A 27395-nucleotide genomic window follows, 5' to 3' on the forward strand; every position below is an offset into this window, starting at 1 on the left:
CACAAGTGCTGATATCAACACTTTGTCCTGTTTGATAGAACCAGCTAAGCGGCCTCGTAAAATCTAGCTTGGCGAACATATGCTTCAATTTGGGGAGGGACACTATTGAAAGGAATGTGGGGCAATCTCAGCTTCAAGATTTTCTTATTTGCTCGGTTCCAAACATATCCCGACACATGTATGTTTTGCTTCACCAACAACGTCGTATTTCTTGGGCCGAGAGTTACCACTCCTTCATCCGCCATTTACAAAACCTTCATGAAGTTATTACATGCAATCGAAAATTAGGCATCAAAGAAAGTTTGAGACTCAAATACAAATGATAACTAAAATATTTGAAAGGTAAGATTGAGTGATGGAGTTAGATATAATTACCAACAATAGAGGGAATTTGAGGTGAGGTAGAGCTTGAGGAGGAAGTATTCTAACACTTGAGAGTTCAAAAATGAGAGTTGAAAGAAGGGAATTGAGAGAATTGGAGAGGTGAGGTCGATACTTCAAATGAGAGGGTTGAAGATGTGGGCTGTGCGTTTCTGGCGGTCCATTTATAGTGGTGTAGGACCGCCATAAATCAATTTGAAGCATTCATCCATTCCTTGCGAATGCCTGCCATGTTGCCACCTTTGGCCGACACAGCATTCGATTGCATGCTCGCGAATGGCTGTCATTGCCTGTCCTCCTATCTCCTTATCACCCATCAGCTGACCACACGTCATTCCATGTCAGCCATTCGAGATAAAGCTCGCGAATCCCTTGTCACCCATCAGCTAACACTCACGCGCGCCAGTGCATTGGGAAGGGGCAAATTCCCACATGCACGTCAGAAAGCTACCGGATTCCTTTTTGTCTTATTAGCATTTGCAATATTTCTTGTGAATGGCTACTATTCCCTGTCAGCTCAATTCTGAACACTAAAAAAGCAACCAGATTCTCATTTGTCCTATTACCATTCGCAAGGAATCTCTCGAATGCCATAAAGTCCAAGTCCAAAACTACCCCAGACAGCTAATTTATTTTTTCACTCCCTTTTTCAAATTAAATTTATTTTTCGCGCCAATCAGAAAAAAAGCCTAATAAACCAAGAACGTGAAGGATGATGCTAACAAAAACTCATTTGAGAATTTTTTAAAAAACAGAGATTTCTCCACAATACCCATTTCAATTTCCAATTGAACAAACCTCCAAAACCTAATAACCAAGCAAGAAGAAGAAATATGTTCCACTCTCACACAACAACAAGAAGACGACCATCTTTTTTCCGAACCAGATCCATGGTAACCCATATCTATCCAATCGATCATCTTCTCACAAAAGAGGGCATCGTCGTGCCAGAAGCTATCAGAACCAACAACAACTACAACCCTAACCACCATCGCGATAGCCAAACCCACCGCCAATCTTCTATCGTATCAGATCCTCCACCCCATCATCGATTCTTTCTCAGTTCTCTCTTCGGTGATTCCAACTCCCTCAGCCACGGTTCATTCATTCTGTAGTGTCTGTAGCCAAACCCTCCAACTCCAACTATTGATTTTCAATATTAGGGGGACTGAAAATTGAGTTAACTGAAATATTTGTTTTGGACCATAATAGAAGTTACGAAATTAGTGAGCTAAAACTAAAAAACCGATTTTTTTGATGTAAAATGAATTACCTACGAGTAACCTAGGACAGGGGGTCAAAATTCCCTTATGCAACCTTGCACGAGTTTTTTTTTTGATTAAAATGGGGGCAAAGCCCAGAGAACAAGAAACAACTACAACACTAAACGGGGGAAGGAAACCCCAATTACATCATCCTTAAGAAATTGGAAAAGAGATTGTGGGATATTTTCCCCGTGGAACTCCTCTCCTGAAGAGTTATGGCCAAGTCTGGCTAGATGGTCTGCACATCGATTGGCTTCCCTATAAATGAATTGGAATGACACTTTCCAACTGAGAGATGCAAGATACTGAATATCCCTAACTAAGTCAGCACATGGATGAGCGTGAGAGTAGCTTACAATAATGAGGTTGCAGGCTGTCTTTGAATCTATTTCGACTAAAATTTCACTTGGGGAGAGGGGAAGATCTAATCTGAGACTCTTAAGGACGTCCCAAAGCTCAGCTCGGGTTATAGAGCAGAGGCCCAACAAGGTATAGAAACTTGCAATTGGCTTGCCATTATGGTCCTTAATGAGGCCACCGCAAGCAGCTCTAAAGTTAGCTTCAATCACTGAACCATCTGAATTTATCTTCCATAAACCTGGCTTAGGGGGCTTCCAGCCTATAAGCTTCTCAGTTCTAGGAAGACGCAGGGGAACATCAGTACGGGAAATGTGTTTGACCACCTGGGAAGCCAAGCTAACTGTCATGACAGCAAAAGAATCTGGAACAGAAGTGTGTTTGTTGAAGACGATGTCACAACGGTCGTTCCATAGCTGCCAAAGGGTAATACCAAAAAGGATGGGCCAGCTCTTACCTCGATTATGAGCATAATCATTTTCCAGATTTGTGAGCAACCAATCTAAGATACCTTGACAGAAGAAGCTGCTCCAGCCATCCTCTTCAATAAACATTTCCCAGACTTCTTTCACAGCTTCACAGTCTCTTAGAGCATGAATAATTGATTCTTCCATCAGACCACATCTAGGACAGGTTTCTTCATCAGACATATTCCTCTTCACACGTTCTACATTAGTCATAAGCTTACCATGCACAATCTTCCAGATTAAAGCTTGGGCCCTCAGCTTTGAATTTCCAGACTATCTCAAAGATTATGTCTGGAGCATTTAATAAGGAAGGAATGAGAATCGGGTAGACAGAGCTAAGAGAAAAAGCTCCATCAGCACTAGGACCCCAATAAGGAGTGTCTTCCTCTCTAGCTGGAGAGGGGGGATTAATGGCCCTGATTCTGTTACACACTTCCACAGGAAGAATTTGAGAGAGAAGGTTCCAATTCCAATTTCCATGGGTGACAAATCCAGCAACTGGAATATTAGCAGCCCATTCTTCAGGGAGATTATCAGGCATATAGGCCAGCAAGGGGTCAGTATTTGGTATCCAGGAATATTTCTAGAAAGAAGCATTAATACCATTGCCTAGAGTCCACATAGCTCCCTGCTCAATTACCGGCTAGGCTTTGCAAATTCCTTTCCAAGTAGGTGAATCAGGGCCTTTTGAGGTAGGAGAAATCCTAAGAGCAGGGTTAAATTTATACTTTGCTCTGAAAACCTTGGTCCACAGAGAGTTCTTGTCAGGTAAAATTCCACACGCTTGCTTAGCCATGTAGGCTTGGTTCAATGCGTACAGGTCTCTGAACCCTAATCCACCTTGGTCTTTAGGGGAGCAAACAGTTTCCCAATTGATAAGATGACACTTCCTTCTATCAACAATGGAACCCCATATAAAATTTCTGCAATACTTCTCAATTTCCTTACAGATTTCAATCAGGATTGTTGTGGTTTGCATCACATACGCTGGCAAACTGAGAAGGCAACTTTGAGCCAGAGATACTCTACCCGCAAAGGATAGAGTATTCACTTTCCAACCAGAAATTTTTTTTCTAACTTTATCCAAGATGAAGTTGAAGTTTTCCTTTACCCTTCTAGTGTGAAGAAGGGGAACTCCAAGATACATTCCCAAGTTGGTTGTTTTCTGGAAACCAAGAGTACTAGTAATCTAGTCAGCTATAGAGTCCTTCACATCCTAGAGAAGAAAACTCTAGATTAAGGATTGCTAACCTTCTGGACCGATGCTTCACATAATTTATTTAAGATTTCTTCAATTAGCAAGGCCTGGTCAAGGGAAGCTTCAAAAAAATAGAACCACATCATTTGTGAAGAGAAGATGAGAAAGGGATTGTAAGACCCAAGTTTTTAAGCTTAAAATAAGTGGAAGAGATCTCCATTTACGATTAGGCTTGAAGTATCGTGAAGGAAAAACCTGAACAAGAGTTTATCGGAAGGAATAAATTTATGAAGGAGAAAGTTCAGGAACAGTCTAAGAATCGTATCGAAGTCGATAAAAGTTATAGCACGATCGATATACACTTAAACTTAGGGCAAGAGCGCTAGAATTAGCTGATTTCCACTTAAAGACACGATGGAAACTAATTCCAAAAATCTTCAGAGAAATGTTAGAATTTCTCTTAATCCTTATATGACCATCGTTTCGAGGCGAAACTATAGGATCTACGAACGTCCGATTCCAATCATCGGAAGTTTGCCGAAACTGAAACCCTGGTATTTCAAAACCCTAGAATCAACCGACAATGAAGACTTTTTCTATTCAGAGCTTCAAATGAAGATTCCACACGCGTACACCCATTTCTCTTGATGATTTCAATCTTTCTTTAGAAGGAAGTTTTCTATTCCGACATTCAATGCAAAAAGTAACTTATCGGGTAAAATAGATTTACACCGACTTTGCATTAGTCACCTAAAATACCAGGAAACCTCTTTTGAGTTTTGGATTTATGTCGCCAAAAAATATCTTAGAATTCACGGAGAATGAAGCCGGAAAAATCGGAATCGCGAAACTTTCATTTTCCCGCGTTTTTCCATCCTCTATATAGCAAGCCTCAAAACCAAAAATCATACTGATATTTCTTTGAAGAATTAGAAGATTCAGCGGGGTGAATATCGTGTCTAAAATACGTTGGAATCAGTAGGAAGAAATCGGGATCGCTTTTATATTTTTATCTTAACTCTATGAGTTAAATCCTCCGATATCTAAACAAAACTGTACCGGTTTACAAAATATCTATTCATTCTTATCCAATCTCTGATAAATATCTATTCAACCTTATCCAATCTTTAATAAATATCTGTTCATACTTATCCAATCTTGATAAATATCTATTCATACTTATCCGATCTTTGATAAATATCTTCCATTTCATTCCCTATAAATATGTGAAGCTTGAAACAAAAACCTCACAAACACACACACACAACCCGCGGCTTGGAGAGAAGAAGGAGGAGGAGAGCTTTTCGTCGATTCTTGTCTGATCGTCCCACAGTTCGTTGCTACGCGTAGGCCTCAAGGTTATTTTGAGGAATTTCCTGAAGAACAAGGAGCTGATTGTGAAGGAGCGTTTGAAGAGAACTCTGGAAATTGGCTAAGATGTCTATGGCGGACTGATTCACGATGGTTCACCCTTCGGGGGGATCTAGGTTCGAGATGCCGGGATAGGAGCGCATCGCGGTAGCGAGAGGAGGACGGATGGTGTACATAGACTTGGTCGTTCTGGATTCAGATTCGGACGACGATCACGCTAGTATGTAGGTTTTAGTGCTGGCGTGAGCTCCTCGAGATGGGATTAGTGTAGGAGTAGAGTCTTAGCTCTGACCGTTATGTTTTCTTTTGGGAACAGGGTAGTTTCCCACCTATAGCTTTTTGTGTGGTTTCTTTACGGGAATCACAGAGAGTTGGTTGGACTTAGGAGGTCTTGTTTTAGGCCGTTTGGGCTAACTCATTCTCATTTTTGAGGGATAGTGTTGCGAACACTTGACCTTTCTTTTGGTTTGGTACTACAGCGGGGGCAGTATTTATCGTATATTAGTTCGGATATCCTTTGTTGTAGAGTTTCTATTTCTTCCAGTCTTTGGTTCTATTATCGAAAACAAAAATATTCACGTTTTTCCGCTTTAATTTCTTTTTGGTTACTAAAGTGACGCCACCGAAATCAGGGTGTTACAGGGATGGTCCCGAGCGACTAATTCTGAAAGGCTTCCATCTCTCTTCAGTACAAGCATCTTTGATAGCCAACGCTAATCTCTCAATACAGAGGACAAACAAGTAAGGATTAACAAAAAATCTATCACTTAAAACATATATTTTAGACATGATACCTTCATAAACACAACCTTCTAAATGATAAATAAATAAATTGGCACGAAACGTAATAAATTCAAAATTTTGAAACTAATAAAAAATAATAAATGAAATTGGTTTATTTCAAATTTAAAAAGGCTTTAATATGTTTATGTCCTTGAATCCGTAAAGGGAATAAAAGGGGAAAACTTAGGTACGGTTGCATAAGTCATGTTGGTACTGTTGCCCTCTTAAAAAATGACAAGTGGATTAGTGAATCCACGTAATCTAATGAATGAGGGTTCTGTTGTTGACTCCATTAACCCTTTTCTGTTCTTGTTTATCGCCGTTTTTACTAACCTGCTCCCCACGTTTGGCTTCAACGCTTTCTCTTCCGTCTTCGATCGTCTTCTTCAATCGCGAGGTCCCTCTCTAATTTGCAGAGGATTACCAATGATGAATATTGGGGTTGTACCTGCAGAAAAAAGGGACGAACCTGCTATTCCTAATTTTAATGGTATGTACATTTTTCTAATAAATTTCTTGGAGATTTCTATAGATTATTACCGGCAAAAATTGTAAAAGGATGAATTTTGAAATGTGAACGAAAGCCCTATGAATGCATCAGTTGTTTTCTTCTAGTTGGAATTCCATTTTTGCACCAATTCCAACTATAAAGTCTTCATATTTCAAAAGCTTTTATCCTTTTAGTGTTGCGTGCTAAAATGATTCTAGTTAATTAAATTGAAAGAAATCAAAGCACTCCTCTTTTACAAGTACTGGAATTCTAAAAAAAAGAAAACAAAGCACAGAGAAAAGAGCATTCATTCACTATTATGAAAATGAAATATTCAGATTTGGAAGCCAAGGCCTCTGTTTTTGCACTATTAATATAATCATTTTGTATTTAACATATTATCTTTTTGTAGATGAATGGAAGGATAATATTGAGCATGAAGTGACTCAGGAAGATATAACCCCTTTTGTTGGCATGGAGTTCGATACAAAAGATCATGCATATAGATTTTATAACTTGTATGGTGGGTTCATGGGTTTTAGCATTAGAAAAGATTGGAGGAATACAAGCAAATCAGATAAGGAGATTGTCATATCTCGAAAATATGTTTGCTTTAAAGAAGGCTTTAAAAGGAACAAAGATGTTGATGGAAAAATTGCCCGCAAAGATATCAGAACGGGATGTTTAGCACACATGGTCATTGGTCGAGCATCAAGTGGAAAATATGTTGTTACATCTTTTGTAAAAGAGAATAATCATGAGATGGCAACCCCGAAGAGTAAGCATAAATTGCCCTCACATCTTTCTGTCTCTCAAGCTGCTGAAGTTGAAATGGAAACTCGTTCTGGTATATGCCAAAAATTAATTTTTGAGTTTATGAGTCGACAAGCTGGAGGAAGAGAGAATGTCGGATGCACTGCCAAAGATATCAGCAATCATTTGAGTTCTAAGAGGATGAAGGAAATGGAAGAAGGTGAAACACCAAGTACATAACCAAAGATACCAAGCACACCCAGCAAACAAATTGAAACACCCAAAGCAGCACACTGATATAATTCTGCAGACATAGATAGCCATATCACTTGCCATTTGGTACAAAAGAGACTACATTACATAGAACCTAGACTACCATAGTTCACTCTAACTTATTACACTACTAGAAGCTTTAATACCCTATTTTCCTTGACCAGCTGCTCACCAAAATCCACCAAGTCATCCTAGTGAAATACTTTTCAACCAGCAACTTTGTGATTAAACCAAGTCATCCTCGATAAATTGTCATGTGTGTTCATACGCTTTGATCACTTCATTCTTGCATTGATACTTGAGCATAAGCTGTAAACTTGTAATAGCAGGGATAGATTCATGGAAAGCAACAATAGCCTTTCTAGCTAGCTTATTACCTAGAAGAGGAACAAGGACATTAGACAAACTTTAACCTGTAATTGAAAAATCAAAGTCAGAATTCCAAACTCAATTAGTTGAATACTTACAATTGTACCATATAAATTTCAACATCTTGAATGGTAGCTATGTAGAATTGTTATTTGAAAGAATCGGTTCTGAAATTTTGGGTAAGACAAATCAACAAACACCTTATGTTCAATTTACAAAACACTTATTTGCACAAAACAAAACAGTGATGGTTATCAACCCGAAACAGAAGGGTAATAGAGAGCTGAGACATAATCCAAAGTCTGATTCAAAATGTCATCAAGCAAATGAGAATAAGCCAAAATCAGAAGGGGTAATAGAGAGCTGAGACATAATCCATTTAAGCCATGAATACAAAAACGCAAAGGGAAAGACAAACTTTGCAGAGTATCCGAACCTGAAGTATCACGCAGCTAAAAGACCCGCGTCCCACCTCTTTTATCTAGCAATTCACCATTATGCAGAACTTACAGACTCAGCATCATACGGAAATCATAAACCAGTTCCTTACGCACCATATCAGCTGCAAAACACAAGGAGCAATGAGTCCGCGATTGAAGAAAAACAAAGGGAATGAAGCATAACCCAGGAATACGAAGGGAGCGGAGGTCAATCTGTGAGAAAAAAGAGATACTCTTTCAGAGGTTAACAAGAGGGTAACGGAGGGTGACGGTGTTAACTTCTTTTAGAATTGAGCATTGATGATGTGTATAAAATTATCCAGGTGTCCTATTATCACTTGTTAACAGTAAAAACAGCATGTAAGGCACTGCACCTAAGTTTTCCCCGGAATAAAATTGGGTCATTTGGAAACAATTTCTACCAAATGTCATCCCGCCTCCTTTGTGTTGTGTACTGGTGTATATAAACTTGTAAGTGTCACCGCCATCAAAGGCAGTTGTATCTATTCCTGAAGCTGAAAAAGGTGCTTGCCAATATCACCATCAAGGAAAAATGCACAGTAAATTTTCATTTAAAAAAAAGGTACAAAAACCATTTTAGTGGCTATGTGGCCTCAATGTGGACCAGTCAACATGTCCACCTCATCTAACTTATCCTATGTTCCGTGCTAGAATATAGAGAGGGAAGGTAGTACCCAAAGTGTGAGGAAAGTGATGTGAATGCTTAGAGAGAGAAGCTCTAACCGCTTAGAGAGAGAATATAACTGATTTTCAATGCTATTATTACTCAAATGAGCTAAGAGTCCCTTACAATTAGTATTCCCCTCCTATATAAAGAGGTAGAGTTGGGCTTTGGCGCCTCTTTTCCTATTCAAATGGGCTCGTTGGGCCTCGAGTAAGGCAGCCCAAAGTCATGGTGCGTCCCCCGCCTAAGGTCAGGTTCCCTGGGCGAGGGACCCTGGGGTCTCGCCCAGTCCACAAGTCCACAAGACACCGAGCTCGAAGCATGAGAGCTAAGTGTGTCTTTAAGTAAGAAATAAGGCGAGATCTCTAAGAATACTGACTAAGACCTAAAAACCTTAACATCTAAAAGTAAAGAACAATGGCCAACATGGCCTGATAAATAAAGCTTTTGTAGTCAACACTTTGGACCTCCAGCCATGCTCTTCTCTTCTGGGCGACCCAAGTCCACAAGCTGGCTTGTGGCGACGGCTTTTAGTCCGCCCGCCTCTACATAGGTACGCACGTGCCTCGAAGAACGCCGGGGTTAGTGAATCCACAGAATCTCAACCACTATCTTTGACATGTCCCCTCCAGTCGCGTCAGATCTTTGACGATTTGAATTTCAACCAATCGGCAGCAACCGTTGCAGCTTTCCATTTAATGCGTCTTTCCCACTTCCCAGAATTTCGCAACTGCAATCATGTTATTTCCTGATGTCATGGGGCTCAACCTCTCTTTTTCTTCCACATCTCTCGGTAACCGTTCACAACTTCTTTCTGCACGTTCTCCTTACTTATAGCATGATTGTCTTACTTATTCCTTTCGTTCCTTTGTAAATACGAAACTTTGCTCCCTCACTCTTGCGAGAACTTATCCAGTGTCATTGTTCCTTGCAATCCCTCTGCAATGACTCCAAAGCGTTAGACCAAAAACCCCAAACGTAACGTCGTCGCGGCCACCCCTCTACGGTGTGTTCCCCCTGCTCCCCCGCCCCCTCCAGGAGGCGTTCCTCTTGAAGAAAAGGATGTCATTGCCTTCCGAACGAGGACTTGGGAATCTTTGAGCGCTCCCGCCTTGAGGGCCTTGCCCGTCGGGACAATACCTAACCAACGGTCAAGTTTGGAAAAAAAATCGTCCATTTGGGAGATTTCCTCAGAATCCGGTGGATTTTGTCATTAAAAACCTCTTGACGAGCTTCTGTATGTCCGTGCCTGCTTACCCCTTGAACGCCCTTGGCTACGTCCCAAAGATGGCTCCGTGGGTGATCCTCACTTCTTTTACGTGTATGGGTATATGTTCACGAGTTTGAAGATTAAATTCCCTTTTTCCCCTTTTATTTGCTCCGTCCTTCACAGTATCAACGTAGCTCCCAACCAACTTCATCCTAACAGTTGGGTCTTCCTCCGGTGTTTCGAAATTCTCTGCGACGCGATTCACCAGGAACCTGAACTTTCGACCTTCTTTTACTTCTACCGCGTATCTGTCCAGCCCTCCCCGCAGCGCAGCTGGGTTTCTCTGGAAGCTAGGCCCGATCGTCAGCGCTTCAACCCGATCTGGTCTAGTATCTCCATCGATTTAGCCCGGAAATTCTTCAGGGTTGTGGTGTCCCACGAATATCCTGAGGTTTTCACACACAAAGATGGCACCGCTCGATTTCCTTTCTACTGGACTCAAGGCGCGCGCCAAATAGTTGACCCATCCGAGGACTCCCTCACTCCTGAACACAAAGCTGTCATTGACTTCCTGGCTCGTCTTGCCGTTTCAGACTACTCTCGAGTGATTGGTAAATCTTCCTCTTTTACCCCTTCCGTTCTTTCTATTTTCTGCCAGCTTACTTCCTTTTTTTTTAGGACAAACTCACCGCGCCGAAGGGGAGCTTCTGGCGGCCTTTAAGAAGAAGAGTGGCGTCTCCTTTCCTCCTCGAATAAATTTGAAAGGGGACAAGGCGTCTCTGCTGAAAATCCAAGCAAGCGGAAAACGGCCCCTTGGCGAGGAGGATCCTCGTCCATCCCCGAAAAGGTTGAATTCCAGCGAGCCTGCAGGGACGACTTCAGCTCAACACGGCCTCGTTGACGGATCACCTTCCCGCCCGACAATTATCTCGTCGCCGCTTGGTCAAAACCTGACGTCTCCCGCCAACGCCCCTCCTCCACCTGCCCATACTTCCACCCTCTCCTCAGGGTCTGTGAGTCAGGGATTCCCATATTCTCTAACTTTGACGTCAGCTCAAGTGGCGCGAATGGATGAAGTTGTTTAGCGGCGTGGTTTGGATAAGGTCTCTAAAGGGGCTATGGCGGGAGTGCTTCACGCGTTCCACTACTACAGGCGCGCCGCCCTGGATGCCGGCGAGTTACGATCCGAAGTGGCGCGCCTCCGCGCTCTCAACTCTCAACTTGCTAAGGCCCGCGAAGTGATCGCCGCTCAATTGGTCGCCAAGGAAAACTCCTTTTCCCAAGAGCTATCCGAGCAGTCCGCTCGTGCTGAAGTCAGCTTAGAGTTTCGGGACAGAAGGATTTCTGAATTGGAGAAGACTCTCGCGGAGCTACGGCAGGAGGCGCAGCTAGAATCGAACGCGAAGGCAGACCAAATAGCTTTGATGGAGGCCAACCTTGAAAACCTTCAATCTGACCTGGCGAAGAAAGATGATCTTCTATCCTCCGCGAATACTCAAGTTCATCTTGAGGCGAAGGCCTTAGAAGAAAGATTGAGGTCAAAGGCCGCTGTTGCTGCTGTTTCTGAACGTGGCCGAGGCTTTTTCCTCGCCAAAGCCCAAGTCGAGCATCTCCATCCTCTGATTGACCTCAGCCAGATGTGTTCGTTGCTTCAACCGTTTCTCCGCCCTCGCCGCTGTCAACTTCTTCAAATTTCTTTCCCTTCGCCGCTTGCGCCCGACCCGTCCTGATCAGCCACCTGATTTGACCCTTCAGCATGAAACAGTAGGTGGTGTTATGGCCTGTAAGACCCTACTTTGATAAATAAAATTATTTATTTTAGAATAAATGATTAAATGTGTCTTGCTTGTGAATTGTGAATTTTCCTTGATGCATTGGAGTGTATAGTATTATTATTATTGAAATGATAATACTTGGGGGCTAGGAAAAAATTATTTGTAAGGTCAAGGACTCCAAGATAAGTGATTTTGGGTTGCTTGGAGGCCAAGAATTGTGTTATGGCCGAGTATGTGAAGAAGGGAGGAGAGGAGACTTGTTTGTTGACTAGGATTGCATGAGTTAAGGGGAATATTGAGGGATTATGGCTCCTAGTTATGGCTGATCAGTTTTGGTCAAGAGAATAATGGAGAATGATGAGCCATTAATGCCTTGTCTCTTTTCAAATTGGTGAAAAGTTTTGAAAACCCTAGTTGGGCTTGTATTGGCCGCGGGTTTGGGGGTATTAGGGGAAGAGTTTTTCAGCTTTTGAGAGACCAAAAGGGGCTGAGTGAGAAACACAATTCCACACTCTCATTTTCCACACACATTCAGAAAAAAAAAAAAAAAGAAAGAAAGAGTGAGAGAGTGAGAGAGGGGCGGCGGCAAGGAAAGAAAGAAGAAGAAGAAGGAGAGAAAGCAAGAGAGATCAAGAGAGAAAGAAGTAGATCAAGCCAAGGCTGAAGGTGCAGCAAGGAGAGGGCTTCTTCATTCATCTTTTTCATCATCTTTCTATCATCCTTTCACACCCAAAAGCCAAGGTAAGGGGTGGATCTAGTGGGTAGAGTCTAGGTTTCTACATGATGGAAGTTTTTCCTTGATTTGCATGCCTATGATCTGAGTTGGTTTAGATTGAAGATGTATGAGGGTTGAGGGTAGAAAGCATGCTTAGGGTGTGTTATATGTGCAGCCACAAACATGATCAAAGCTTGATGCCATGCTTACTTGCCATAGATGTCAAAACTTGACTATGTTGCCATGTTTTTGCCTAGAACGAATTCTGTGTTGTTTGTATGCTTAGGGCTGATTGTGATAATGAATAGCATGATCTCTTGCTGCTGCACAAAGGCCTAGAGAATGGCCAAAATGTTTTTCACAAAAAGGGATCAAAACCCTAGAGCAATGGTGCTCTCGGCCACACCCAAAACTTGGGTTTTGGTGGATTTTTCTTTAGCTTTTTGATGTATTGATTGTTTCTGATTGCTACTGGAATTTTTACCATATTTGTGAAGTTTGTGTGATGCCATGATCAGTAGGTTAATGTTTGGCAAATGACCCTAGGTCTTATGTATGAAAACCATGATTTTATGCCAAATTTGCCTAGATTTTCACATGATTTTAACATGCAATTTGTAACATGATCAGTTCTGGAATTTTATGAGAAATTGCTTATTGTTGATTGGCTGGACCTTGGCTTGTGAACTTGATATGGAGGGAAGAAAGTGTTTTTGAAAACCCTTGAGCCCTTTAGGGTTCGGCCAAGCCATTTCTGTGGCTCTCGGCAAGTTTCTTACTTCCATATCAAGCATAAGTTTATGTGTTGGCTTGGTTTATGAAGTGGTCATATCTGAAGTATTGTTATACATGAGAACATGACTAAGTGCTTAGTATAGCTTATATATTTTTAACTTGGTTTTTGCCAAAAGGTCGCTCATACAGCTGTAATTCCTTTTGGTGTTGTGATTATTGCTGTCGTTAAGTGTATAATTTTTGTGAAAACGTTAAGACTCTAGGTTGACTATTAGAGCCCTAACAAAGAGAATTGAGACTTGATCGCTTGCAAGTAAAATGTGAATAATTTGGACATAGGTCTAGTGAAGACTATAGGCCATGAGAACGATGGTACCGTTAGAAACAAACGGTTACTTGCACGCGAGGGTGTTCTGTGGGTTGTACGGTGTGTCCCCACGTGATTTGGTTGACTGCGGTCACCTTGTGATTCTGTGGGCGGACGGTGTGTCCCCCCACATGAATGAGGGTTGTACGGTGTGTCCCCTCCGAGAATTTTTCATCTGCGGATGATCGTGATATTGGCCATTGGTGTTGAGATGGTTGTGTGAATATTGAGGTCGTTAGCCTAACTGAAACATAGGTGACTGACCGTGACTTAACTTAAGAATTGCTCCTTATTGCATCTTGTTATTTATGAGTATTACATGGATATGTGAATGTTTATGTGAGAACATGAGATCTGACCCTGTTATTTGTTTATATGTTATTCTGGGGGGGGGGGGCAGATGGTGAAGGTCAAGAGTGCAGTGGTCTCGTGGACGATAGATTTACATGACCAGCACAAGGACAACGCCTGGCAGGCCGACTCTGCCAAGGTACGTCGCCTTTATGTCAGCAGCGCTACGATCACGGGACGTGACCGGCACGGGAACGTCGTCGAGACACAGATCATGGTGTGGGGCAAGGTCAAGATGCCCTTCGCACCGTTTCGCTTCTTGCATCCAGGAGATGAGGGTTCTTGCTCGAACTCTCCACAGAGGGTTGCAGGAGAGGAGGTTTCTTCACTGGCGTTCGGGGCACCAGATTGGTGGGCACGCATTGGAGACTTTCAAGCTCCGCCTCTAGAGTCCCTTCCAGTTCCTGCTGAGCCTATGGAGGACTTTGCTCCACGGTACGTTGTAGAAGTTGATGCACCAAGGGATGTCTGTAACACCCTCTAAACCCCGCATAATAATATATCATAAATCAGAGTAAAATGCATAACACAGAGGGTGTCACACTTATTCTCCAGAAACATAAATCAAAACACCTGTCATGCTCATAATAAATATATAAATTTTCCAACTTTAATGTCGCAACATCATATGCATAGCACAACGGATTTATTTCAACTCCAAAATTTAACATAAATGATATGTCAATAAGTAACACAAGAAAGGGGGGGTTTGAATTGTGTTCTTAAAACTTACTTTTTAAAGCTTTAGTTTATGAAAAGAAGATAAGTTCTTAAGAAAATTGTTCTGGTGACTTTTCAAAAACTGTTTAGTGCAGCGGAAGCAAGTAAATAAAGCAGAACGATCAGCACACAGGAATTTATACTGGTTCACCCTAAACGATTGGGCTACGTCCAGTACTTGGCCACCACCAAGATTTTCACTAGCAAGTATCAAGGACTTCTCCAATACAAGTATTAGACAGGACTTCTCCAAGTATTATCACGGACTTCTCCAAGTATTGTACAGGACTCCTCCTAGTATTATCACGGACTTCTCCAAGTATTGTACAGGACTCCTCCTACAATCAACAAGATTGTTTGGCTCTACAATAAATCTCTTCTCAAAAGAGTTGGTGTAGACAATTTATGGCACTGGAACTCTCAAGTGTTTTGGGTTCTGAAAGGACGTTGGAATACACAAGAGTTCAGAATCTAAGAGAGAAGTAAAAGAAGAGGTTTGACTCTTTTAAGGTTTGGTATTCTCTCTTGATTTAGCAGAGGTATGAGATCGGATTTGACTCTTAGGAAATCTGCTGTGAGCTTTTAATGCTTTGAAGAATGTTTTGATAACTGCTCTGAGTTCTTTCTTTTCTTGCAATAAATTTCTCTTCCTCTCTTCTTCAATCTTCAGATATGTCCTTTATATATGATCTTGCTAGTTGTGTAGCCGTTGAGACACAAAATCTGGCCGTTGTTTGTAGCCGTTGTGAGTGTCATCTAACCATTGATTCAAATCTCCGGTTGGTAGCTTCATTAAATGCATGCTGCTGTTCAAAACTATCCTTTAGCCAAAAAGGTGTACTTTGTCAGCTAGTAGGTGGTGATAGCTTTGGGCTACTTTGCAGAAGAGAGACATTTTGGAAAAGTGATGTTGACGTGTTGTCCTTTTTCCTCTTCATTGGTCATCGAGACTTCTCTCTTCAAAGATAAGTCAGTTTGTACGTGACCAGATTAGTTTCCTTCTGACTGGAGCATGGGGCAAATAGTTGAGATACAATTTTGACTTTCCCGCTCAAAGACTTCTTCTGAAATTCTGAGGTATGACGTGGCATAGAACGATACAGAATAAGTGTCTTCCTTGTTTACTGGACGATGCGATCATATCCTGTGTAAACTTCTTTTTCCTTATAAGGCTTAGACATATTCGTTGAAGCATGCGACCTTATAATATATATTTCCTGAAAAATGTCATTAACATCTGGAATTAGATTTTAGTATAGAAAGGTATTTATAAAAATTGTTAGGATCAAAATAAGATTGAAACACGTTGTAACACGTTTGAACTTAACAATCTCCCCCTTTTTGATAATGACAATTTTTATTGAAAAGGATAATGATCAAGAGTAAAAAGAATTTATGCTCCCCCTAAATTGGGTAATATAAAAGTTAAAACAAAACTTTTCAAATCATATTACTCCCCCTGAGTTGTATTACTCCCCCTGAGTTGTATAAAACTTTGGTGTTAGGTTAAGGAAACAACCTTGAACTTGATCTTAAACTTTTCTATAATTCCTAATTCCTATTTTCTCCCCCTTTGGCATTATTAAAAAGAAAGGGAAAAGAATTTAGAAAGGTATAATATGCATAGTAAATATGGCAAACGTTAGTTATAAAACGATAAGCATAACCAGGAAACATGGTAAACGTTAGTTAAAATATGCATAAACAGTGAGCAATTGTCTGAAAACATAAAAGTAAAAGCGAATTGTTCAGGATAGAGAGTTGGCCATTAGCCAAAGCGTGTCAGCAGCTGATCGATTTTCTGAGCAAGAGTCATGAACTGCTGGTTGATGTGGTCACGGTGGTCTTCAAAGTCTTCTCTGGTGACAAATTGAGTCGCCACGACTTGAGCACTTGAGCTTCCACCTTCATTCTTGAAATCAGCTTGAAGTCCCTCAAATTCATCTTCTTCTTTTCCATCAGCAGAACTGTTCAGTTGTGACTCTGTATCATCTGCCTCTTCAAGCATCTTCCCCTTTCCTTTGTCAGTGATGACTTTCTCAGAGTGAGGAACAACTTCAGGAATGTGAGTGGGTAGGAGTACAAACACCCAAGTTCCAAATTTCAGTGAGAGCGCGGAGGTCCGATTCATGAGAGAATATGGCAGAGTACCAACATATCCCTCAGAGACACTCAATTTCCAGAACTCTGGATCAGGAACTTTGCAAGCTTGAAGTTGGAACAAGTAGTTGTCACCTTCTTGTCGTTTCCATGTGGCGGAGAGCTGATTGCTTGAAGACTTGTCAATCTTTCTTGCCAGAAGGTTCAGGTATCTTTTGAACGATCCCTTGGCAGTCCTCAAGGTGCGTCTGCGTTTGATAGCAGAGGACACTAGCGTCTGAAGGCGCCTCTTTCTTGCTTGAGAGAAATAGAGAACAGTACCGGATCTGCTTGCCTTCTTAGTGCTTGCTTCCGTGAACGGTTTGAGAGTAGAAGTCATATGCTCATCGGCAATCAATGACTTAGGCAAAGATTGAACAAGTTGGAATGCAGAGGCATTCTCTTGTGCACCGACAGTTTGGTCAGTGATGAAAGCAGGGTTCATGATAGGGTTTGGTTGAGATGTGGGTTGTTCATTTGTTGTTTCAGTCAGAGGTTCATTGAGGTTTGTGTTTGGTGGGAGTTTTGGCAATGGTTCAGTGTGGTGTTGTGAATGTGTTGGAGAGGAGTGTGGTGTTTGAGTATTGTCAACAAACAGTGAATCCAGAAATTCTTTGTTTGACATTTCAGAAGGAAGTTCTTGATAAGGTAAGAGAGAGTTTGCTAACCTTGTGTGAAGGACACAGTCCTCATCAAAGAAGGGCTCCTCAGGTTCAGCAGAGAGAATCTTCCTTTTCCGATATGCAGGTTGTGGTTCAACAGTAACTTGAGGTTCTTCAAGTTGCTTCCTCAATCTCTTTAGCTTTTTGGGTTCAGCCTTCTTGACAGGCGGAGAACCTTTTCCTGATCTGGTTCTTGAAGCGATGGGGTTGGATTGAGACTGCAATGGTTCACCACTCTTCACAAGCTTGATTCGAACAGACTGTTCTTCCTCGTCCTCAGGGAACGGTGCGATGCGGAGAGATGCAGGAACAGTTCTCTTGGACGGTTTCTTCTTCAACACATCGGACAGTTCTGTCAGATTTTTCTTCCTTGTCTGGACAGTCTGTTCATCAGATACCTTTTCTTTTCCTCTGGTGTTTTTCCTCGTTCTGGGCAAGTATTCTTCAGGAACTTCAGAGGCATCAAAGGGAATGTGCATTTTGCTCACATCTCCCAGTCTGATCGGTGAAGGAAAGATCACATCTTCATTCAAGCGATCCTCTGATTCCAGAAACTCTTTGATAACACCTTTCTTTTCGAGAATAACAGTCAGCAGCGAGCCAAAAGGAAGGTATCCTTGGCTTTTCTCCAGATAGTTGATCAAGTAGTTCCACATCAAATGTGCAGGGTTAATTTTCACTCTTTTCAAGATCTTGTACAATGCGTACCTTGCATGAGCATTTACATAATTTCTTGCACCATCCTTTGGTAAGACAACCTTGCTAATCACAGCATTGTTGAACTTGACATCATCAATGAGATTACCCACTTCCACAGTCAGTGGTTCCTCTTGGTTCTTCCAAATGCACTTCCAGTCATCAACTTTTGCAAACCAATTTGGGGAATATTTTTCACCAACTTCCAGCTTCACATTCAGTGCTTCAGCCATGTCGTTGAGAGTCACTAAGATGATCTTGTCATTTACTTTGGACTTAATGACTTGTCTGTGATTTATCACAACGGCACAGTCATAAAATTCCTTTACCAAAGGTACATACACTTCGCGTTGAGCCATGGTGTACACGGTCTCCCAGTCCTGATGAAGTAAGTCTGCAAGCCCAGCCATCTTCACGAAGGCAAACACCTTCAGATCAAAGTACCTTGGGGACACAAGAGAGTTGTCACCCAGTTTCTCAGTTTTCACGGCTCCAACCTCCTGGAGTTGAACAGAGCGTTGGCGGTTGATCCTCTCTGTTCTCCTCTGGATGATCTCCATTTCTTCAGCAGAGTAAGGTGTTTTACCACCTTTCTTGGATTGTGCCTTAGATTTGGAAGGGGCTTTGGAAGAGGTAGCAAGAACTCCGGCCATTTGGGAATGAGAAGAAGTTTCAGAGAAGGCTTAGGGTTTCTTGGAAGAGAGAGAGAGTAAGTGTCAAATGAAGTGAGGTGAAAGAAAGAGAAGGAAATCTTTTGGATATATTTGATTTGGAATAAGGAATGGCAGTTTTGGATGGTGTGCAGATGGCGGTTTTCTTTTCATGAGAGAGAAACTATTAAACAATTGAGCAGTTGAGACCACGCGCGTTAAAAGTAAGAAAGATAACTGCTTCGCATTTAATGTGATGAGACCTTTCAAAGTTCACTGTTGTAGCACGTGCAAGAGTAATGATGCATTGAACTAAACAATGTCTTTGCCAGCTGTTAACCAAACGATATAGATTTCCTGAGAGCAACTTCATTGAACGGAGAGTTGTTGAACGATTTGATCTACTGGTTGAACAGTGAGGAGACAGAACAGTGCGGATGTTCTTCGAAGAACGAAACCTGCAAAATAGAAACCTTTGTTTCCATACCTTTTATTGAGCAGAGAGCATATTTATCCTTGTTCTTAGATCTGAGAATCTGCCTTCTAAAAGAGGTTTCGTGAGAATGTCAGCAAGTTGATCTTCTGTGTGTATATGAGATATATCAATGTTTCCCTTTGCCACAAGGTCTCTAATGAAATGATGTTTGATCTCAATGTGCTTTGTTCTTGAATGCTGAACTGGATTCTTGGCAATATTGATGGCACTTGTGTTATCACATAAAAGAGGTATCTTGTTTTCATGAATGTTGTAATCCTCAAGTTGATGCTTTATCCATAGGAGTTGTGTACAACAAGAACTTGCTGCCACATATTCAGCTTCAGCAGTGGATAAGGAAATAGTGCTTTGACGTTTACTTGTCCAGGATACTAAGCAGTTTCCCAGAAAGTGACATCCTCCACTAGTGCTTTTCCGTTCAACTCGATCACCAGCATAATCCGCATCACAAAATCCTTTCAACCTGAAATCTTCACCTTTCTCATATAATAGACCAAGATTAGCAGTACCAATTAAATATCTAAAGATTCGCTTAACAGCACTAAGATGAGATTGCTGTGGGTTTACCTGAAACCTTGCACATAGACAAACGCTAAACATTATGTCTGGTCTGCTGGACGTTAAATAAAGAAGTGAACCAATCATCCCTCTGTACGATGTTGGGTCAACTGGTGAACTTTCATCACTTTTGTCCAGAACAGTGTTGGGATACATAGGAGTACTCATCTCATTTGACTTGTGCATGTTGTATTTCTTGAGCATATCCTTTATGTACTTGGACTGATGTATGAAGATCTTGTCTTTCTCTTGCTTGATTTGAAGTCCCAGAAAGAATTTCAGTTCTCCCATCATACTCATTTCAAATTCACTTTGCATGAGAGTAGAAAATTCTTTACACAGTTTATCGCTAGTTGCACCGAAGATGATATCATCAACATACAATTGTACAAGGATGTAGTCGTCCTTCAATTGCTTCCTGAAGAGGGTGTTGTCAATCTTTCCTCTTGAAAAACCATTCTTCATGAGAAAGTTGCTTAGACGATCATACCAAGCCCTTGGGGCTTGTTTTAAACCGTACAGAGCTTTCTTCAACCTGTACACGTAGTCTGGAGTAGATGGTTCTTCAAAGCCTGGAGGTTGCTTCACATAGACTTCCTCTTCAATTACTCCGTTCAGAAAGGCGCTTTTGACATCCATTTGATATAGCTTGATGGAATGTTGACATGCAAAAGCTAGGAGTATCCTTATTGCTTCAATTCTTGCAACTGGTGCAAACGTTTCAGTGTAGTCAATTCCTTCTTGTTGGTTGTAACCTTGTGCTACTAGTCTCGCTTTGTTTCTAGTGACTTTCCCATTTTCATCCATCTTGTTTCTGAAGACCCATTTAGTACCAATGATAGATTTTCCAGTTGGTCTTGGAACTAGGGTCCATACTTGACTTCTTTCAAATTGATTTAGTTCTTCTTGCATAGCTAGAATCCATCCTTCATCTTGTAGAGCCTCTTCAACGTTCTTTGGTTCAATCTCTGAGATGAATGCGCTGTTTGATTCTTCTCTGAATGCTGATCTGGTCTTTACTCTTTCTGATACACTTCCAATGATTTGCTCTGGTGGATGATCACTTTTGTACTTCCACTCCTTTGGAAGTGAGATTCCGCTTGAAGTCATGACTTGGTCAGACCGTTCAGGAATAGTACCAAGAGGTGACGGAGATTGATCTTCATGAACTGATTCTGATGGTTGAACTCTTGTTGTGTCGTCATCTGCTTCATCATGATCTGATAGGTCTAGATTGAGAAAATCTCTTTCTAAACGGTCAACGACCTTGATTGAACTATCATCGAACTTGACATTGATAGATTCTTCAACCACTTTTGTTCTTGAGTTGTAAACTCTATAGGCTTTGGAGTGAGAAGAATATCCAAGGAGAATTCCTTGATCAGACTTATTGTCAAATTTTCCGATGTTGTCCTTGGTGTTGAGAATGTAACACTTGCATCCAAATGGATGACAGTACGATACAGTTGGCTTTCTATCTTTCCATAGTTCATATGGAGTCTTTTTCAACATGGGTCGCATAGATATTCTATTCTGAATGTAGCATGCAGTTTCAATAGCTTCAGCCCAGAAATACTTTGGTAGGGAAGTTTCACTGAGCATTGTCCTTGCCATTTCTTGAAGTGATCTGTTCTTCCGTTCAGCTACACCGTTTTGCTGTGGTGTCCTTGGAGCTGAGAACTGATGGCTGATACCTTCTTGTGCACAGAGTTTTTCAAAATCTTTATTCACAAACTCTCCTCCTCTGTCACTGCGAATGGCAACAGTACCTTCTCCAACAATGAATCCTTTTTGATTTCCACCAAAGGTTACACATCCACCATCAGATCTAACTCGAATCTTGGGGAACATAGACTTTTCTCCCGTCATATGACGCGAGCATCCACTGTCCAGGTACCATTGTTGGCGTTTCCTTCGTTCTGTTAAGTAAATCTGCAACAGGAATTATTGATTTCTTAGGTACCCAGATTTTCTTGGGTCCTATAGGGTTAGTTGCACGCTTGGGAGGAATCTTCTTTTCATAGAAGATTTTCTTTCCTTCCCTTTCTATTGAACAGTTCACAACAAATTTAGATTCACTATCAATAGAAGAGGTAAACGATATATCAGACATAGTTTCATTAGACGGTTCACTGCTGTCAAAACCCAGACCACTTTTATCATATAAGTCTCTATTGTTTCCACATAGTTTAACTAAGTTGTCATGCCCTATTGTGAACGTAGATAAATCATCAATTAAAACTTTGATTCTTTTCTTTAAAGCAGATACTTCTATTGTGGAGTCTTGTTTCTTTAAAAACTCATTTTCATGAATGATGGAATCTTTTTCTTTTAAAACTTTCTCATGTTCTTTTTGCAACTTGGAAAACTGTTTCTTCAGGTTCTTGTATTTTTCAGACAAAGTGTAAGAATGTTCAAGCAGTTCATTAAACTCTTCTTCAAGGTTTTCAGATCTTACCTCATCATCTTCATCATCATCTGATCCATCTACTGAAGCCATGAGAGCGAATAGAGATTCTTCATCTTCTTCTTCCTCGTCATCTTCAGAGTTGTTTTCAGAATCATCCCAGCCAGTTACTAGAGCTTTCTTCTTCTTGTAGAATGGTTTCCTGACAGGCTTTTTAGCTAGTCTAGGACAATCTGGTTTGATGTGACCTGGCTTTTTGCATTCGAAACATGTAATGTTGCTTTTGTCTGCAGTTGAGGTACTTTCACCTTTGTGTGGAAAGGATTTCTTTTTCTGACTTGATTCTCTTTTGTTGTCCTTCTTCAGGCCTTTTCCTCTTTGTTGTTTGATCCACATCTTTTTGAACTTTCTGTTGAACAGTGCTTGCTCATCATCGGACAGTTCTTCTGAGGAATCTTCTTCATCAGACATTTCTGTCATCTGACTGTTTTTGGAGATGTTAGCTTTGAAGGCGATGCTTTTCTGCTTCTTTAGACTTTCATCTTGAGAAAGTTCAATCTCATGAACCTTCAGAGATCCCAGGAGATCTTCAAGTTTTAGTGTGCTAAGATCTCTTGCTTCTTGGATAGCAGTAACTTTGGGTCTCCATCTTTTAGGAAGGCACCTCAGTATTTTTGTGATTTGATCAATGTGTGCGTATGTGCGATCGAGATTTCGAAGACCATTGATAATGGTTTGAAATCTTGCGAACATTTCATCAATGGTTTCATTTTCCTTCATTTTGAAGGTTTCATATTCAGCCACTAGTAAACTTACTTTGGCTTGACGAACATTTGCTGTACCTTCATAGGCAAGCCCTAGAGCTTCCCATACTTCTTTGGCAGTTGCGAGTCCATCAACTTTGTCCAACTGAGCTTTGCTTAAGGCACATAAGAGAAATAGTTTTGCCTTTGAATTGAGTTGATAGTCTTTGCGTTGAGCTTCTGTCAGCTGATCTTTCTTGATGGGTTCACCAGCGTCATCTTTATAGACGATGTTGCCATTTTCAATGATATCCCACAACTTGTAGCTTGAGGATTCTATGAAAAGTTGCATGTGCGTCTTCCAGTAGGGATATTCAGTTCCATCAAAGAAAGGAGGCTTGTTGGTGGATGAGCCCGTAGCGATAGCTTGATCTTCTGCCATGGATCTTTACTCTACACCTGTTAAGATGTTAGTTCTAGAGCCTATGCTCTGATGCCAATTGATATGTCAATAAGTAACACAAGAAAGGGGGGGTTTGAATTGTGTTCTTAAAACTTACTTTTTAAAGCTTTAGTTTATGAAAAGAAGATAAGTTCTTAAGAAAATTGTTCTGGTGACTTTTCAAAAACTGTTTAGTGCAGCGGAAGCAAGTAAATAAAGCAGAACGATCAGCACACAGGAATTTATACTGGTTCACCCTAAACGATTGGGCTACGTCCAGTACTTGGCCACCACCAAGATTTTCACTAGCAAGTATCAAGGACTTCTCCAATACAAGTATTAGACAGGACTTCTCCAAGTATTATCACGGACTTCTCCAAGTATTGTACAGGACTCCTCCTAGTATTATCACGGACTTCTCCAAGTATTGTACAGGACTCCTCCTACAATCAACAAGATTGTTTGGCTCTACAATAAATCTCTTCTCAAAAGAGTTGGTGTAGACAATTTATGGCACTGGAACTCTCAAGTGTTTTGGGTTCTGAAAGGACGTTGGAATACACAAGAGTTCAGAATCTAAGAGAGAAGTAAAAGAAGAGGTTTGACTCTTTTAAGGTTTGGTATTCTCTCTTGATTTAGCAGAGGTATGAGATCGGATTTGACTCTTAGGAAATCTGCTGTGAGCTTTTAATGCTTTGAAGAATGTTTTGATAACTGCTCTGAGTTCTTTCTTTTCTTGCAATAAATTTCTCTTCCTCTCTTCTTCAATCTTCAGATATGTCCTTTATATATGATCTTGCTAGTTGTGTAGCCGTTGAGACACAAAATCTGGCCGTTGTTTGTAGCCGTTGTGAGTGTCATCTAACCATTGATTCAAATCTCCGGTTGGTAGCTTCATTAAATGCATGCTGCTGTTCAAAACTATCCTTTAGCCAAAAAGGTGTACTTTGTCAGCTAGTAGGTGGTGATAGCTTTGGGCTACTTTGCAGAAGAGAGACATTTTGGAAAAGTGATGTTGACGTGTTGTCCTTTTTCCTCTTCATTGGTCATCGAGACTTCTCTCTTCAAAGATAAGTCAGTTTGTACGTGACCAGATTAGTTTCCTTCTGACTGGAGCATGGGGCAAATAGTTGAGATACAATTTTGACTTTCCCGCTCAAAGACTTCTTCTGAAATTCTGAGGTATGACGTGGCATAGAACGATACAGAATAAGTGTCTTCCTTGTTTACTGGACGATGCGATCATATCCTGTGTAAACTTCTTTTTCCTTATAAGGCTTAGACATATTCGTTGAAGCATGCGACCTTATAATATATATTTCCTGAAAAATGTCATTAACATCTGGAATTAGATTTTAGTATAGAAAGGTATTTATAAAAATTGTTAGGATCAAAATAAGATTGAAACACGTTGTAACACGTTTGAACTTAACAATAAAGAGAGTTCATAGGTAACTCTTAACATCAAGGTACAAAACTAAACGTTTCCCGGTGTTACATAACAGAGCATGACTCCCCTAACTAAACCGTAAATGAAAGACTAGCTCCTCCAACTAACCCTCGCGAGAAGCTCCACTATCTTCGGTACCTGAGCGATGTCGCATAGAACATCATTCCAACAGAAGGGTGAGAACTCATATCATATGGATAAGCATAATAATAAATAATGTAAAAGCTTATCTATGCTCTACATAAATTACTCACATTCACTAACAAATAATAAATTATGTAATTTTAACATAATTAATCAAGTTCACAGTTATGGCAAATACTCCATAAATTATAGCTCAATTAGAACATATATAATAGTCTCTAATTACCACCACATCAAATCTCTCCAAAAATATCACCATAACACATATGACTCAAGTGAGACCCGTGCAAATGCCTTTGGTACCAAAGTTGTTATCCTTAGCGGTATCACCGCGTCCACTCCAGACAGATAACCACCAATAAAGCCCTCGCTCTAGGCTTCAAAACCACTCCAGTTTTGGGACAAGTCACTAGCCTCCACGAGAACTAACAAACATTGCCTCTTGACAACTATGCAGTGTATTGTGCAAAACTCAACTAACATATGCATATTCAGACCATCTCCAAGTCCTAATTATTTTAGCATATTCATCACCAGTTGCACAAAACACATATTACATGTTATCAATTATACAACTTGCAATCACAACAACTTAGCATCTCAAACATAACATCAATTCAGAAACAACATCATATTTTTTTTTTTGGTAAGCCAAAGAATTGTATTCAAAAATAGCACAAGGGGTGCTAAACCCAAATACAAGAAAAGAAAGAGAGAAAAATAAATAAAGAAAGAAAAAAATAAACAAAGACTGGATTCTGCAACTATTTCCTAAAGACTGGATTTCTCTCTAAATTTTCCCAAAAACTCGCGACATGCTCATGCTCGCCATCTCGCGACATCTCACTGCACAACTCGCCATGTCGCGACATCTCACGACATCTCCCTACGCAACTCGCCATGTCGCTGAATAACTTTCCATGTCGCGATATCTCACGACATCTCCCTACGCAACTCGCCATGTCGCGACATCTTGCGACATCTTCCTGCGCAACTCGCCATGTGCGCGCACCACACATCTAATGAACTATTAAACAGATGTAAATTATCAAATATACTCAGAACAATCTAATAATTTTATCATGGTTCCGCATACACGTTTTGTAAACCTCTATAAATTTTCAAGTCACAATTCGAAGTACAAAAATCAGGAAAAATCGTACACTAACCGCAGTTCGTGAGAAACTGGACAGCTTAACCTATACTCACTAAAATACACATAACTCGAGCTACAGACGTCGGAATGACGTGAAACCAGTGGCAAACGTTTCGTAACAGAAAAACCTACAACTTTTATGAAGACTACTTCTTCAAATTCGGCCATTTACATAGCACGAAAAAGGGTACAAGAGAACGTAAATTTCTGCGCATCATGCAAGCCTATCATCTACCCCCAAAATCATCTAAAAACCAAACCCTAACTATTTCAATTTGGGAATTTTTGCAACCTAGGGTTCCTAAATCATGCTTTCTATCATTATCCACTATCATACCAATCCATAAAACATGAATTCAAACCCTTACCTCTTGTAGATCAGTTCTAAGTTTTCTCCTCTCCTTCTCTGCTTTCACGTGTTTCTTGTTCTGCTTCTCTTCTAATCCTTATTTTTTTTCTTTTCTTTCTTTCTATTTCACTCCTAACCCTTAAATAGCCATACAATGGGCCCCACTCTCAATTACTCACACAAAAACCTAACAACCTTATTTATCTAAATCTTATACTATATCACATAAGATTTAAATTATATCACAAATATCACTTAATTATCTAACAAAATCACTTAATTACCATATACCATAATACTAATTAAAATAAAATAATAAATAACCTAATAACAGAAAATGGGGTGTTACAATGTCGAGACAGAGGGGCATGGAGATGCACCAGAGGTAAGGGCTCCTGTGAAGAAGCGCCAGAGACAGTGCGGTTGGCTCGACGAGTGACTGATATTGCCATGCTGGGGGTTGAGTGTTCGTGGTGCTGAACTATCTTTTATCAGTTTTGTTTTCCGGTTTTTGATGTATTGTTGACATAGGGCTTTAGCCCAAGGATTCATTTATGTACTTGGATTATGTTCTCTTTTATTTACGAGTTATTTTATTCAGGAATGCATTTCTTATTTATCCCGCAAATTTATTTCGTAAAGTTTCAAGAGTCGCAATAAATTAACTTTTGTCATTAATTCAAGATTAATAATTGAACGACAAAAATTCTTTACGAAAATGGTGATGTTTGGTTTACTGTGTGACACTCGAGAAATCGGGGCGTTACATTGTGGTATCAGAGCTCCGGTTGGAAAACC

At 40.6% G+C, this 27395-nt stretch overlaps 1 protein-coding gene and 1 long non-coding RNA gene across 2 annotated transcripts; one reads left to right on the forward strand and one right to left on the reverse strand.

Moving 5' to 3' along the window:
- Window positions 1-6136: 6136 nt before the first annotated feature.
- Window positions 6137-7305, forward strand: LOC130744140 (protein FAR1-RELATED SEQUENCE 5-like). Its single transcript, XM_057596330.1, has 2 exons — window positions 6137-6312; window positions 6725-7305. Exons 1-2 carry the CDS (start codon window positions 6249-6251, stop codon window positions 7303-7305), a joined length of 645 nt encoding a protein of 214 aa, XP_057452313.1. The 5' UTR covers window positions 6137-6248.
- A 62-nt stretch (window positions 7306-7367) lies between these two features.
- LOC130748278 (uncharacterized) lies at window positions 7368-8526 on the reverse strand. The gene is made up of 2 exons (XR_009022628.1): window positions 8144-8526; window positions 7368-7751 (listed from the first exon to the last, which is right to left on the reverse strand). It is a non-coding gene; the product is annotated as an uncharacterized LOC130748278 (long non-coding RNA).
- Between the last annotated feature and the right edge of the window lie 18869 nt (window positions 8527-27395).

The sequence above is a fragment of the Lotus japonicus genome, chromosome 3, assembly GCF_012489685.1.
Source record: "Lotus japonicus ecotype B-129 chromosome 3, LjGifu_v1.2".
Taxonomy (NCBI): domain Eukaryota; kingdom Viridiplantae; phylum Streptophyta; class Magnoliopsida; order Fabales; family Fabaceae; genus Lotus; species Lotus japonicus.